At 43.2% G+C, this 16,636-nt stretch overlaps 1 protein-coding gene across 1 annotated transcript in view; it reads left to right on the top strand.

Moving 5' to 3' along the window:
• The window catches only part of LOC144124080 (uncharacterized), an 85,199-nt gene that overhangs the window by 46,819 nt on the left and 21,744 nt on the right, over positions 1-16,636 (top strand). Inside the window, exons 23-27 of the mRNA XM_077656746.1 lie at positions 2,820-3,125; positions 7,978-8,022; positions 8,293-8,386; positions 10,275-10,432; positions 16,051-16,181. Of these exons, the coding sequence (XP_077512872.1) occupies positions 2,820-3,125; positions 7,978-8,022; positions 8,293-8,386; positions 10,275-10,432; positions 16,051-16,181 (734 nt within the window). The remainder of the gene's footprint in view (positions 1-2,819; positions 3,126-7,977; positions 8,023-8,292; positions 8,387-10,274; positions 10,433-16,050; positions 16,182-16,636) is intronic.

Below are 16,636 nucleotides of genomic sequence, written 5' to 3'. Positions count from 1 at the left end.
GTACTGCACTGTTCACGTTGGCTCCAAAATGCCGATTTAATGTCGTCAGCACTCATCCGCTCAATGTATTGTGCAATTCCGGAAGGCACGCAGTTAAATCCAACATTATCAGCAATGTTTCCTGTATCAAAAAGAAACTCAGGATCACGCCTTAGATATTTTCTTCAAACCTTTTTCGACCAGGTGCAGATATTTAACGCACAATAAAAACATGGTATGCAAGCTTTTTTTGTCCTTTGCTCATTAAAAGAACAACAGCCATGAACTAATTTAACGCCTGAGCTCCTCTTGCTCAGTGGGAAGGAAGCGCCATAGCCATTGTGTGGCTCATTGGCGTAACATGCCGATCTCTTTACTAATTATCAATCTACCAGGATTAGCAAGTGGAATTTCTACGCACCACTCATGTCCAAGATTTCGGACAAAAATTTTGAATATTGGAAAATTGTAAAGCACTGTCATGGAAATGTTGAAGGTAATGGTCCATTTTTCCTATGCGTAGCAAAATCTTTCTTTTAAACTTTTTCTATAGCTCGCATCGAGCAGTTAAGACTGCCATAGAAAGCCGATATGGAGCGTTGTCGACGATCGCAAAAACTTTAATAACAAAAAATGTCTCCCGTCTTATATTTTTTGTAAGACGGGAGATCTACTGGCATAGTGGTTGTTATAGTAAACTTTTACAATATGTGAAAAAATTGCGTTCGTATACTATTTCCCGTTCAAAAATGGTTTTGTCCAGAATTGCTGGGTATGTCTCTTTGCTATCACATATCACCAAGGAAACGGCCTCTTAAAAAAATCTGATTGTTTGTCTCTCTCCGTTAAATTAGACAGCAACAGAGGATGTGAGGGGCACATTGAGGTTTGTTTAGAGAGTCCAACAGTCATTGTGGTAAAGCTAATACCGGGGCCAGTTGGTCCATCATTATGCGAACATATGCGCTAAAAGCGACACAGAGGACAATACACACACGACACAAGCGCAAACTAACAACTGTTTATTCCTTACGGAAGATGCGTTTATAACGCAACGTCAGTTTTTAGGCAATGCAACCTTCCCGTCATCAAACACGTGGCCATCGCCACGACCCAGTAGCAAAAACACGAAAGGAAGCAAGGGGCGCACACTGCGGCCATTCTTTTCGGTAAAGACGCACTAAGAAGACAACCCCTTCAGGATGATCGCTGAAGGCAAGAACACGTGGCAAAGTCATGTTGCTAGATACCTGCAGGATCAACTGGCTAAGCTGACTTATGATGACCCATACGTAGTGCAAGGATCAGAGCAGGCCATCAGCTTCTTGAAGTAAGGGACACCGGTGACGTGCTTGTCTGTGGACATTAAAGACATGTTCCATTGAATTCATCAAGACGGTGTGATTTCTGCAGTACAGGAAAGTATTGACAGCTACGGAGCTACGAAGTTTCAGAATGAATGTGGGTATGAAGGAAAAGTTTACGCACAGCGAGGCGGCATATGCATTGGTTCGTGTCTGGCTCCTGCACTTTCGAACCTGTACATGGCAAACGGCGATCGCACCCTCAAACCAGAGCTGGAAGGCAGGAATGTGTTGGCATACTTTCGATATGTAGACAATTTTTTGCTCTGTTTCTGTGCGGGGAAAGTAGGCGCGGTTGACGAGTATGCGTTGCTCACGCTTTTTAAACGCATATTCGATGGCCTCTACTTCACCCATGAACTACCTGAAAAAGCGATGATAAGATTCTTTGATCTACCAATACAAGAAACTCCTGTCCATACTTGCTGGTGGTATCATACAAAAAGTGCAAAAAAAAAACATCATGAGGTATGATTCCAGCCAGTCTAAGCTTGTAAAAAGGAGTGTTGCCCACTCGTGCATGATGCAGAGCCTTACGAAGTCCTGCGATCACAAAATGACTGAGAACATCAGCATGCAAATCAGTCGGCTGATCGATAGTGGGTTTCCTGACAACATGATCGCGTCAGTGGCCGAACAACTGTTAAAATTCTTGACGAGGAAAGGAAAGAAGTCGGAAGAGCAGAGGAGAAGAGAAGGATTGGTTGTCATACAGTATATACATAAAATATCGCACGCATTGAAGAAAGTGGAAACCAAACACGAAGCGAAAGTTGTATTTAGCGCACCACAAAAGCTGATAAGCCTGTGCAACAAGGTGAATGCGAAAGGAAAGCGTGACAATCGCAAGGAATGTGACACTGCCCATAGAGAAAGGTTCATGCCATGCCAGAGAGACATTATTTATAAGATTCCAATATCATGCGGGAAACAATACATTGTGCAATCAGGAAGATCTGTCAACACGAGGCTTCTAGAGCATAATAATGACTGCGAAAAAATTAACCGCCCGGGGAAATTACCGCAACATTGCAGCGGGTGTAGAAAGAAATGCGAACCAAGGTTTCACAGGACCACATTTGTAGGTATAAGCAGAAAGAAAGGATTGAAAGAGAAATAGTTGAAGCATTTTTATTCGAAAAGGGGGAAATGGAACGTGTGTAAGCACTCGTTCTATTGCACTTACAGAAAACGATATTTATGTGATAAATGCAGGCGTTGGGTCGTGGTGATGGTCACATGTTTGATGACGGGAATGTTGCATTGCCTAAAAACTGACGTTGCGTATATAAACGCATCTTATGTAAGTAATAAAGAATTGTTCGTTTGCGCTTGTGTCGTGTGTGTATTGTCCTCTGTGTCGCTTTTAGCGCATACGTTCGCATAATGTCATTGTGGCGGCGGCATTGCCTTCCATGGGCGCGAAGACGGTTGCCTTCTTTGTAACCTTAGAAATAAATCTTGACCTGGTCGCAGGCCTTCTACTCGGCAAGCACTCCCGTCTCATGGCTGCCCGAGGGATGTCTCTTAACCGGCTGCTGGCCTTCTACTACGGCGTTTCCGGCGTGCCCCGCGCGGTGCCTGGCGTTCCATCGCTCTCAGTGTGCGGTCGCCGAGAGCTGCTGTACCCGTACCTGCGCGACGGCATGCTCGAAGGCAACGTGAGCCACATGGCGCACGCCTACCTGTTGCACCGCTACGGACAGAGCTCGAAGAGGCTCAGACTGTTCGTGGCCGCGGCCGCCGACGAGTTCCTGCAGCGGCTTCGTAGGGACTTGCTCAGTGAGTTGCGTACACATCGTGTGATTTCAAACCTTGCGAGGCGCTTTTAAAAAGGAGGCTGTTAAGAGTTTAATGCGGACTGGATACCTTTGAAGGCAGAACTGGTTGTAGCAGTAGCCATCCCGCTAACTAAGAGAATGGCGGCTTTCTAGGTGCAAAAAGGAAGGGTGTGAGAATTGTGCACTTTTTTTCCAAACCGAATCGAATACGAATAGTGTAGCTTTACCACTGAATCATACTCCGCCCCGTTACGAGGTGGATAGCTAGCTACTTATCGGAACGCCGACAATATGTGCAATACAATGACCATGCCTCTGATATAGTTCCGGTCATTTCCGGCATGTCGCTACTGTGCTACTATCATTTTTGTTAATTTTATAAATAAACGACATAACATACCGCGTTGATGTGAAGGTGCGTCTCTTTGCGGATGATTGCGTGCTATATCAAAAAATAAACAGTCAAGCAGACCAAGTAAGGTTAAACAAAGCTTTGGGCAACGTCATACAGTGGTGCAATACATGGAAAATGGTAATCAAGATGGAAAAAAACTGTAATGATGTCTATCACAAATAAGAAAACAAAACTTAACTTCCCTTATGGCACTGGAAACGGCGTTCTCAAAACAGCAACTGAAAAGAAATACCTTGGCGTGATTATTTCTGATGATCCCATCTCTAAAAACCAAGTACGAAACATTACCAAAAAAGCAATGAACAGTTTATACTTCCTTAAACGCACCTTGCGCTTTGCAACTTCAGATACCAAGTTACTCGCGTAAAGAGTCTTTATCCGTCCAATCTTGGAATATGCAAACGTCGTCTGGTTTCCGTATATGCAAAAGATGTACACATGCTGGTATCAGTTAAACAAAAAGCTGTTCGGTTTATCTACCGCACATACCGGCGCACTGATTCTCCCACAGAGCTGCTTTCCTGCGCAGGCCTAGACACCTTATCAAGCCGGGTCACACTCTATAGACTAAAGTGTTTTTTTATCAATTAATTCATAACGCATTCCACGTGGATCCTGCTACTTACATTAGTTTTAATCGTTCTAGAGAAGCACGTCACAAGCATGAATTTACGATTAATGAATACTCTTGTGCTAACAACGCATATTACTTTTTCCTTCTTCCCCCGAGCCATAAGAGAATGGAACGGCCTAGATAAATCTATAACTATGCAGGATTCCTTGGAAGAGTTCACTGAGCTCGCAGCCTCAAAAGTGCTGTCAACAAACCAGACCTGATGATCATGTTCAGTCTGTATCGGTTTGTGTTGTTGCCCGCTCGATGTGTACCTGGTTTTTTACTGTATGAAGAAATTTAACAGGATGGTTCCATTCTGGTCCTTTGTAGGGCCGGCCTTTGCCAATATGGTTCCAATGTTGGGCCAATTACCTGTGCTGCTTGGGATGTGTTTGAACGCTTGCTTTCCAGACCATAGTTGCGGACTATCTTCCGTCAAATATGCCGCACTTGATGTGACCTTTTATGAATGCTTTAATATCTTGTTTCTTAAAATCTTATTGCTGCCCTTTGTGTTACTGCCTGTTAATTTGTGTCTTGCTTACAAATCCACTCCTGTAACAGTCCCAGTGGGACAAACAGTATGCTAAATAAATAAAAAAACTCAAATACTGTGGCTAGACATCTAATCGAATACGAATTGACTAGCAATAATACTTGATCGAATAAATACTCACATATTTTACGGATATTCGCAAAAGCAGGGAGTTTTCGTACATGATAAATCGTGGAAAATAGTGAAGTACTAGCAGTGGCACTGTGGCATGGCGCTATGGCTTATCTAGTTATAACTATCACTGTCAAAAGGCTCAACACTGGTATCTGCAAGGGGGTATGGAAAACCATATTAATAAATGGCAGCAGTGAACGTGTTGCTGTATGTATAGAAAATTACATTGCGCTTTACTAATGACGACTGCGAATAAACTAATGTCATATCTCAGTAGGCGACAGGGGCCAGAACTACGTATGGGCCATGGTTTCTTAGTTCGATCATTAGTGCACGATTTGCTGAAGATGCCTGAGCATTGCCGCGTCGCACAGTTTTGGAGGTCATGCGTTAGCGTTATCAACACATATACGCGCCGAATTCTACATCCCGCGCAGCCCGATCGTGGCAGCATGCGTGTACCTTCGGAGTCTGTCGTGCTTTCTAAATAGTCTAAGAAAACCATCGTGTGCCTTTTTCGGATTTCGTGACGATTCGTCTGAAACTATTCCAAAAGCTGACAGCGTGCTAGATCACTTTCGAATAAGTTTAACGTGGTTTATTTGATTCGTTCAGCGAATCGAATAGGATGATAATCGGTTAGCTATTAGAAAATTTTGAATATTCGCACACCCCTTGAAAAAAAAAAGACCACTATGGCACCTCGATGTATCTGTGAAACCAGGCGCTTTCACATCAGCAACACGAAAGGTTGCGGCGATCCTTTTACGAACCCCATTCTCTTAAGGTTAAGGCAAACTGACGGTCATAACAATTCCGAGTGTTCTAGTAAACTCAAACTAAAGGCGAAGTAAGCTCTGCTTTCATATGATCCAGTGTATTAGCGAGCACCGCGAGGTCGGGTACATTTCAGTTAAGGAAGTATTAGCAGATTATCGTCCACCTGTACGAAGCCATACAGCTGCGCAGCAAAGCTATGCAGCTTTTTCAGAAACATCGCAGGGAAAACAAGTCATTCCGGTCCTGGCACGGAGCTGACACCCGTGACCATCCCGGCAATTGGGACCGTCAATTAAGCTAACAAGGACGGCTATCAGTCGGCACAGCAAGGTTGAATGGAACAACAACTCGAAGCTGGAAGGGTGTTAGTCTAGAGTGTTCAGAAAAATCCAACTGCTTGCAGAATATCTTTATTTAAGGGAGTCATTGCTCATTGGGGCCCATCTGAACACAGCCTTAATTGAAATGAACTTCACAATCGGGAACATGGCCTAACGTACTCATCTTGCATCGTTCACGCTTCAAGTATTTAATCGAATCTGCCTCGCCCTGTCATCTGCTAGCCATCCTGGTTAGCCTAGTCGGTATATGAAGTGACCCGGTAAAGCAGTGGTCCTATCGAAACGAATTTTTCTTTAATTTTGCAGTTTCTGAGAAAGCTTAAAACTTTTCTTTTTATTCCTGTGGCTGTGTTCCGTGAATGCTGATAAGTAATTGCTATCTCAATTTCATATTCCCTTCCATTCACATCTCTTTTTTTTTTGCTTTCGGAGGTGTCGAAATATAGTTGGTAAATCACTCCTAGTAAGCAAACGCGGTGCCGAAGCATGCCGCGTCAGGGTTCGTTGATGCCATTGAAGCATTTCTGGGTGCGTTGTCTGATGTGGTACAATCCTAGTAACCTGCCATGCATATGCCTTCCGCCCACTGTAGAGTCAACAAGTGTCGAAGTATCTGAGCAAACAATTAAACAGAAGGAAAATAAAAGTCAGGATGTGTTCAAGATGAATCTCAAGTAAGCACAACTACGCAGTACGTGCGAGCTAGTAGAATTGATTTTTGACTTGATTTATGGGTGTTTAACGTCCAAGAGCGACTTAGGCTATGAGAGACGCCGTAGTGAAGGGCTCCTGGAATTTCGACCACCTGGGGTTCTTTAACGTGCACTGACATCGCACAGTACACAGGCCTCTAGAGTTTCGCCTCCATCTAAATTCGACCGCCGAGGCCGAGATCGTAAAAGAATCAGCTGTGCATTGCCTATAATATTTAGTAGAAGCCAAAGATCTATTTTAATTTTTCGTTCCAACTAGGGACAACTTTGAAGCGGTCACAATTTTACTAGGCCGCCGCGGTGGCTGAGTGCTTACGGCGCTCGGCTGCTGGCCCGAAAGAGGCGGGTTCGATCTCGGCCTCGGCGGTCGAATTTAGATGGAGGCGAAACTCTAGAGGCCTGTGTACTGTGCGATGTCAGTGCACGTTAAAGAACCCCAGGTGGTCGAAATTCCAGGAGCCCTTCACTACGGCGTCTCTCATAGCCTAAGTCGCTCTTGGACGTTAAACACCCATAAATCAAATCAAAAATCAATTCTACTAGCTCGCACGTACTGCGTAGTTGTGCTTACTTGAGATTCATCTTGAACACATCCTGACTTTTATTTTCCTTCTGTTTAATTGTTTGCTCAGATACTTCGACACTTGTTGACTCTACAGTGGGCGGAAGGCATATGCATGGCAGGTTACTAGGATTGTACCACATCAGACAACGCACCCAGAAATGCTTCAATGGCATCAACGAACCCTGACGCGGCATGCTTCGGCACCGCGTTTGCTTACTAGGAGTGATTTACCAACTATATTTCGACACCTCCGAAAGCAAAAAAAAAAAGAGATGTGAATGGAAGGGAATATGAAATTGAGATAGCAATTACTTATCAGCATTCACGGAACACAGCCACAGGAATAAAAAGAAAAGTTTTAAGCTTTCTCAGAAACTGCAAAATTAAAGAAAAATTCGTTTCGATAGGACCACTGCTTTACCGGGTCACTTCATATACCGACTAGGCTAACCAGGAATTTCCTGGAATTTCGACCACCTGGGGTTCTTTAACGTGCACTGACATCGCACAGTACACAGGCCTCTAGAGTTTCGCCTCCATCTAAATTCGACCGCCGAGGCCGAGATCGAACCCGCCTCTTTCGGGCCAGCAGCCGAGCGCCGTAAGCACTCAGCCACCGCGGCGGCCTAGTAAAATTGTGACCGCTTCAAAGTTGTCCCTAGTTGGAACGAAAAATTAAAATAGATCTTTGGCTTCTACTAAATATTATAGGCAATGCACAGCTGATTCTTTTACGCTTTCTCTTCTACCCAGGAAACCCTGCATTTTGTGACAGGTATCCGCCCACACCAGACCAAGGTGAGCAAAGCGATGCACCTCTTTGTGCGACACTACTACGAAAGTCGCCACTAAGTATCAACTATTCGGGGAACCCATTATATGAGGCACAAATGGGCATTCCTGCGACACAACGCAAGAGCAACCATGACGGTTACGGACAAAAGTATCTTTTCAGATGTTGCTAGAAAGATGGCTGGCGGCGACACAGCTTTGCACCAAGAATCTTTATTTAATTTTGGGGCAATGATGAAATCTTCTCTCCTTCCTACGCTTTATTCCGGCTGGCAGCGGAGTGCAGAACGCCGGGAGATGTCTTCGTTATTATGGATGCTGACGCATACGCTAACGACCAGTGGATGACGCAACAAAGAAGAACGGTGGAGTAAGTCCGCAATTTTCTTTATTTTGACTCAAGAATACATCAGGCAGACTTTTTGGCCGACTTTTTCTTGATCATTGAGTACTTCTTAGCCGAAGCTTTGATACTAAATGGTTTCATAATTTGTTCTTCCTCGCTGATTAATTCGTTACCAAAGGACTAATATACGCTTCACGGACCTCAGAGCTGCTCCATGGTAGTAGGTGAGCACTCAACATTCAGAGCTTTCAATCATACATGTGTCATTCGTATATACTAACATGGTTTTCAGCCTGGATTAATATCGAATAAATGGTATTTCTACAGAATTTAGTTCGCGCACTCTTAATGGAAACAAGTTTGTCAGGAACGTAGTGCATTTGCGTGCTATTGCTCTACCTTCTTCATGTGTGATAAAAAAAGACAATGTTCAACGCAGTAGACGTTACTAGGTTCTTGAATATGACCTAACATATTTTATGACCTTGTGCTATTGACAGAACAACATCTGAGGTACACATGATAGGCGCTGATGCACTGTACCACTGAACAATAACGTGATGTACAATAACGTCAAGCTGTCAAATTAAATCTCACGAATATCAAAAGTTAGCATTTCAAAGATGACGAATGTGCAAGTCCTTGCATGGCATTGCGTTCTTCTCTTTCTCTGTTTTTTTTTTTTTGCGTGAGGTGGCGTTTGATGGAGTGCCTGAACATGAAAGCCACCATGCAGTGGTAGCTCGCTCAAAAATTCTAATTTTTTGGAAAATAATAATAATAATAATAATAATAATAATAATAATTGGTTTTTGGGGAAAGGAAATGGCGCAGTATCTGTCTCATATATCGTTGGACACCTGAACCGCGCCGTAAGGGAAGGGACAAGGGAGGGAGTGAAAGAAGAAGGGAAGAAGGAGGTGCCGTTGTGGAGGGCTCCGGAATAATTTCGACCCCCTGGGGATCTTTAACGTGCACTGACATCGCACAGCACACGGGCGCCTTAGCGTTTTTCCTCCATAAAAACGCAGCCGCCGCGGTCGGGTTCGAACCCGGGAACTCCGGATCAGTAGTCGAGCGCCCTAACCACTGAGCCACCGCGGCGGGTTGGAAAATATTCCCCAGCTTTCTTTCCTCAACATGGAGGCTATACCCACTCATACCATTCTCACGAATCTCAAATTATTACGTTTCTGGCATTTATAATTTATTATACACGGGTTGAAAGAAAACGATGGTCTTTCACCCAGGCCATGGTACGAAACCCTCGTTTCATATCATAGTCATGCGTTTCGTATACCAACAAGAATGTGATGTCTGGTTTATGCAGAGGTCTGATATTATGAAATAGAACCACTTTTTTCGTATGACCTATATCATCCCCTGCAAACCGCACCGCCCAATTTGGACACTTAAATCGAAGGGTTTCCAGAATCCATTAGGCATAAAAAAAGAAATAAGAAACGTTGCCTTGCTCATCATTTCTCAGTGAGGCGTGAAAGGCGAGAACCGCTCTCCCCACCCCATTAGGCGTGAGTTGAGTCTTCAATATTGCTTAATGGCATGTATATCTTGAAAAATATTAATTTACCCTTCCAAGACAAGTTGATTCTCGTTTCCACTCGCGCTTTGTCCTCATCAACACCCCTTTCGAAGGCTGTATCATAGCCACATATCACTGTGCTTGGAGAAAACAGAAAAACACTGTTTTGGTCTTTTTATGTCATTCCAACTTGCCCATTAGTCTGTGGTGCTGCGCTTATATTCTGCAGATTTCATTCAAAAGACCAGAAACCTAGCACCTTGTGTGCGGCAGGTTGATTTATTAGGATCAAGTCGTCTGTGACGTGCTGCTAGCAACCACGGATCACAGTTAATGCAGGCCAAGTGTGGGCTCTGTTGAATTTTCTAGGCTGTTGGCCCATCGCCTGAACATCGGCCGAGAGAGCCAGCGCTTCCTGCACCTGTACGTCAACAAGCGCGACATCGACGGAGCGCTGCAGGTCCAGCTGGCCAACGAGACTTCGCCCTCAGCCGTGAGCTGCTACACGCGCAGCGTCAACTTCTCTGGTAAGTTCATGACGCGCCGGCTGTCGGTCGTTCACCAGCTAGGAGGCACTGCGGGATTTTACAGAGACAAGCTCTTAAGAGGTGTTCAGCTTAATGCACGACACTGGCCCGTCGCTACTCTAAGTGACGCCGGAAAAAAACTTCAGCAGAGACTTCATCCGTAGTTGGATTCGAACCATCACCAGAGCAAAGGCAGCAGCTGCTTTTCCCAGTTCCTTGAACAATGCGGCCATTGTAACAGACTCACAGGAGATTTTCATGCGCACCTGCTTTGCCTTTCCACAATAAGAGCGAATGGTGCATCGTTAGAGAATAGTAAGGGGAAAGAGTTAAAGCGTGTCGATTGTAAAGACTGAAGCTCATTTTGGCCTATTGTGCGCTTTATAGGCAAGGCAGGAATTTTTCATATGCAGGAATTTATTGTTTTTAAACATGAATTCTGCACTCGCCAAACGCACTGGAGAAATCGAAGCTCAAACTAACTGGAGTTTCCTATCCCTGACTGGGAGATAAAGAGAGAGCGGCGACAAGACCGAGCACTGCGCAAAGCCCAGCGCGAATGTAATAGATTTCGCGGCCAAACCGAGCACCGGCGTCAGCTTCTGTCTGAATTATTTGGATGAAGCCGCAAGCTTAACCGTCGCAGTTTTTTTATGCGACAACCAGGACACAAGTACACATTGGTCATTTAAGTAATACAATACCGCACTGGATATTTTGGCATTATTCTCGCGTAGTCGAATTTAATATTTTGACTCATTAATTCAAAATTTGCGCTGAATTCAATAGACTTTCCACTGGAATCTAGAAAAAAATTATATGAAGCTAGTTCCAATGGTTTAGCAAAACTTTAAGTTGGGCGAGGTGGTAGAGATTCATACTGTAAAATGGCGCAAAAAACAACAAACCAGAAGACAGGAAGGCAAATGATGTCGGCTGACTCACAGCTAAGACTTTATTCTCAAAACTTGCCGTTTATAAAGAAATATTCACATGCATGACACGTGATCATAGAGAGTAAAAACATTACAACCGAACACAGATGCGCGGTACGCTAAAAAATCATCATGAAATGCGAGCTCCTTATCAGGCACAGAAATCGGAAATTTACTAATGCAATTCTGTTGCTGCTTTGCGATATGAAAGGTTCCAACTACTTTTCGCGAGGCCTCATCTTGCGGGTTTGATTATTGTTGTTGTTGTTGCTTGCCTTTCAAAAGCATTGCCTGTGTGTGATGCAACAATGCGGTGCACTTTTTTCTTCTTCATTAATATGAAACCTTCACACTGAGTCACCAGATGTTTTTACACTACGATTACGTGTCATGCACGTGTCATACGATTACGTGTCATACACTACGATTACGTGTCATGAATCTTCCATTATAAAAGCTAGATTTTGCGAATCAAGCCTTAGTTATTAAGCGCTCATCCTGTGCCTGCCTTTCGTTTGGTACTTCGTTCGTTGGTTTTTTGTCTGCTGTTTTAACAGTAGGAAGGCTCAATGATGTGATGGTTCAATGATTTCTAGTTCCCATTGTTATAGTAAAATCAACATAATATTTAGCACAACGGTGTATGTATCTGTTTTTGTTTCTAAATTAGAAGTGTTACGCGCAAATTCCTAGTGAGGGTACCTTATAAACATGAACTGGAACATATTAAAGTGTTTTCGCGAGGCGCTCAGGAAGACGGGTGTGATGGCGAAAAATACGTGTCACAGCAGCGAAGTATACAACGGCCCACTTTTTAAATAAATGTTTAATTTTTTTTACGTCATCTATTAGGGATTCCAAATCACGCAGCCGTATCTATGATGAGACTGGTCATAGTTTCGTGTATAAGTGGCTTGGTATCATTGATTATATACCGGAGAAGAAAGAATAATATACAGCCGCCTCAATACGGGACTAGATTTTTATCAGCAGTTTTATTCATACAGCTTATCAACAGGGAAAACAGCGCTCGAGCTAGCAACGGCATATATTGTATGGTCTCTACCTTTGTGAAGTGTTCCGCATCATTTTAAATCTTACATCGTGTTTTCATGACCAGTATGCATAGCGATTGAGGCTTCCTGCTAGCTTGCCCGCGGTTAGAGCCTTCTTAACCATTTAGCGCCCGATGTCTCAAATTCGCGACGAACCGGTAGCATGCTGTGTAGTCATAAGCACATGAAGCTTGGGTACAAAGTTTGACGTCAACATGTCCGCTTGTCAAAATGTTTGACCTCACTGTGATCAAGCAGCTCCATGAAAAAAGGGGTTCGAATATGCGGCTTTCAGCCAGCGTCCAAAATTCCTCGGTTTTCATTTTCTGGAAAATGTTGCGGCCAGAATAGGAATCCATTTAACAAACAAACTTCAATTATCTCAACGTTTTCGAGTTTCTTCGAGCCCTTCGACATCTCATTTCGCACAACTCGGACTACTCGGTCTGCAAATGTACAAAATGCCAATTATTCCTAATTGGCGATATACCAATTCTCACATTTCAGCACCGGTAAAAGAATTTCCGCATTGGCTCGGCGTAATATGGATTAGGTAATTACATGTAATATTTTTTGTTATATTTCCTTATAATATCGGCATTAAAGGGCTGAATTAAGCGCCCATAATAGCATGCGACATCCAGCGACGGGTTCTGACTGTTTCAATCCAGTACCTTTTGCCTTGCCTCCACAAGAGGGCGCAGGGTGTTCATGTGGTTTCTAGTTTTCTACAACGTGTTGCCCATGTAGGGCTACGAATGTGTTGACGCTTTGACTCCTTTTGTGGCGTAGCAGACTAGAAACATGATGCTCCAACCGACCTCTGGAGTCAGCCATATCTTCTCTTGTGTCCGTCACGTAAACGTAGTCATTTTAGCGCTCTTCACGATAATAATAACAATAATCATTTATTTAGCTTTATTTCTAGTGGCCTACGCATGCATAGGTAGCAAGAAAGCAATACGGCTCATACCGCGGAGACGTGCTGACCGTGATATTAGTAGCAACCCAGTCATCAAAAAACAAATGAAACAAACTTTTATTACCTTCAATGTGCACCCAGCCGATGCATAGGTGTTTGCGCGAAGCTCCTACGAATGAGTAGTACTTTATTTGCATTATAATATGGTATTTTCTGTTGCGCAGTCTCGCTATATGTTATTTGGAATATATTATGGATGTTTGTTCATTATTAGTCTAAAATATACCACTTTACAAACCCTCGTTTTCACTTTCGAAATCTTGTAGTCTAAATGTTTGCGCCAAACGTTTTTTATTGTGGGGCTTACATCTGCATTGAAAAGACGGCATAAGCTCGAAAAGTGCAGTGTCACTACCGTGCCGCTTCCCTTGACATCACATTTCTACAAGGCACTGTTCAGATATTAATACGAACCCTGGGCCCGACGCTAATTAAATCTCACTATTTATAACATGATCATCAGCCTGACGATGCCCAATGCAGGGCAAAGGCCTCTCCCAAATCTATACTTTTAACCCTGTCCTTTACCAACTGCGCCCACCCTATGCCTGCAAACTTCTTAATCTCATCCGCCCACTTAACCTTCTGGCTCCCACTGCTACGCTTGCCTTCTCTTGGAATCCATTCCGTTACCCTTAAGGCCCAGCGGTTATCTTGCCTTCGCACTACATGCCCTTCCCAAGCCCATTTCTTCCTCTTGATTTCGACCAGGATGTCATTAACCCGCTTTTGTTCCCTCACTTACTCTGCCTGCTTCCGATCTCTTAACATTACATCGCTCGCCGCGTTGTCCTTAACTTAAGCTGAACCTTTCTCATTAGCCTCCACGTTTCTGCCCCGTAGGTCCGTCCCGGTAAGATACAGCTGTTGTATACTTCTCTCTTGAGGGATCATGTCCAACACTCTCGGACAAAATTTTGAAAATTAGAAAATTGTAATTCACTGTTAGAGAAATATTGAAGGTAGTGGTGCATTCTTCTTATATGTAGGAAAATCATTCTTTTATAGTGTTTCCATACATCGCATCGAACGGAAAACCAATGGAGAGCTGTTTTGACCAGAGCAAAAATGTTAATAAAAAATACAAGACTGCTGTTAGGTGATCTGCGCATATATTGATTGTTATAGTGAAATCTTACATTATATGACAAAATTGCCTTCCTAAACCGTTTCCTGTTCAACAATGATTTTGTCCAGAATAGTTGGGTATGATTGGCAAACTGCCGAAAGAAATCTAAGAGAACGTGCAATATGCGCTCCACCTCGTTCTTATTCGTCGTTTTTTCATCTTATGGTCCGGATCAGCGGTCACTACTTGCCTTGCCACTTCCAGCCTCTTTCCAATATCCAGCTGCTGTTCCCTTGCTAGACTGTTGAGCATTATTTTGGTATTCTGCATATTAATTTGCATATAACATTTGTAACGTAGAACCTCCCTTAACATCAGAAATTACTTATCGCGATTGTGTTGAAGCTAAAGATTCGGACATAACACCCTCCTTCAGCTGCTCCGTTACCAACTCTTCTTTTCGCGTGTGCTAGTTCATTGTGGAACCTGGTTTGTGCCATGGAACAAACAGTTTAGTAAAGCACCCCAAGGACAGCCTACTCAGCGGATATATCCAAATTTTTATTTTAAAGAAAATAATTAAAGCAATTTCGTGCTTTTTTTAACGAGCGCTACGAAATAATTGCACCAGATTTCTTCTGACATCCATGAATGATTTAGAGGGCAACGTGAAAAGAATGTTGCAGACAAAAATATTTAAGGACGATCGAACGATGTTATGCCACAAATTCACGTTAGCAGTAGTGGTTTAATATTTCGCTCATTAATTTTCGCTCTTGCACTAACTGTGTCACTTACGTCTTGAATTCTACTTCGCCATTGCTTTCTCCCTCCGGTGTTGTGTGGGCTTCTGGAAGGTGAAGGCCTCTGGAGGCTGAGAATTAGTATACGGTGGTGGATGGGTGTTGAGTGGTTTTGGTGCGTGAATTGCCGGGTGGTTGGTAGAAGACTTCTGGAAGACCAGGTGGGTTGTTGTAGATGGAGGATGGCGATTGGTTTGTTATTATTAGTCTAATTTTCAAATCGTGGACTTATCTGGACACTTTATAGATAAGAAATTATATACAACAGCAGTAGAGCAAAATTTCTTTTTCTTGTCAATAGGTATGAAAATCTGTTCTTCACATAAACAAATAAGTGATTTTTTTGCTACTTTCAATACCGTGACAGTCTTATTGCCGCTGTCTTGTATTTGAGAAATTTACAGCTTAGGCGAACACTTTTTAACATAATTTCACAAGGAACTACATTGTTGGGAATAACTGTAGGCTTTGATTAAATTGTTGAGGACACACTATAGGAAATCCCATTCAACGATGTATGTGAGGAAATACAATGCTGTCCAATGCCTGCCATCTTCGATGTCAATTCCTGCTTCTCTACGCTGTCTACACATCCCTGAAAATTACCACTAGTCATATTAGGCTGTGAGTTTCTGGAAGGAAACTTTAGTAACTCCTTAGGAAAGGAATAAGGCATTAAACAAATACAGCGCTGCTGCTGTGGTCACCGCTCTGGCAGCCGTTCATTTTGGAATATACATGTATAATTCCTTTCATTCCCTGCTCAACGAGCAGTACCGCTGAAGTTTAGCCTTTTCTTCTTTCCAGAGATTGCTACAGACAACGAGGTGGCCGTGCTAGAGTCACTGCGGAACTTGCTTTCCAACAATCTGCAGAACAAGATGAACCAGCTCGTTCCCTCTACGGTGAAAAGCTTTGCACTAATATTCGAACATTTCTTCTGTAAATTAATAGCTAGAAACCCTTGGTACTTCCTCTTTTGATGATCTGACACATCAGGGCAAGGGGGCGTCTTGGAGTAGAAGATGTGTACTTTTGCTTTTGTCGCCATGATAGCAGGATGAACGCCGCAGAGAGAGAACTGATTGCATCGCAGATTCCACCTTGGACTCTGGAAATTTGTGCGAGATGGGAATTACGGCTGGTTAAATTATTTCAGTCGAGCGTGCTGCCTAGCAAGAACAGATAGCGTTTCATAGTGTATGCTTCAATTTGTCTGGCGAATCTTTCCATGACTATATCAAGCCATAGCAAGCACCTTGTTTTATTGATTATTACTGTATTCTTGGCGCAATTTTTCACTAGCACAGTTTCCCTCTTAGTCTTGATTTTCCTTTTTTTTTCTTAAGACAAGTTTGTT

Source organism: Amblyomma americanum, chromosome 3 (genome assembly GCF_052857255.1).
Source record: "Amblyomma americanum isolate KBUSLIRL-KWMA chromosome 3, ASM5285725v1, whole genome shotgun sequence".
In the NCBI taxonomy this organism is placed as follows: Eukaryota; Metazoa; Arthropoda; class Arachnida; order Ixodida; family Ixodidae; genus Amblyomma; species Amblyomma americanum.
The sequence above is the reverse complement of the archived record's forward strand: the minus strand, read 5'-3'. Positions and strand labels throughout refer to the sequence as shown.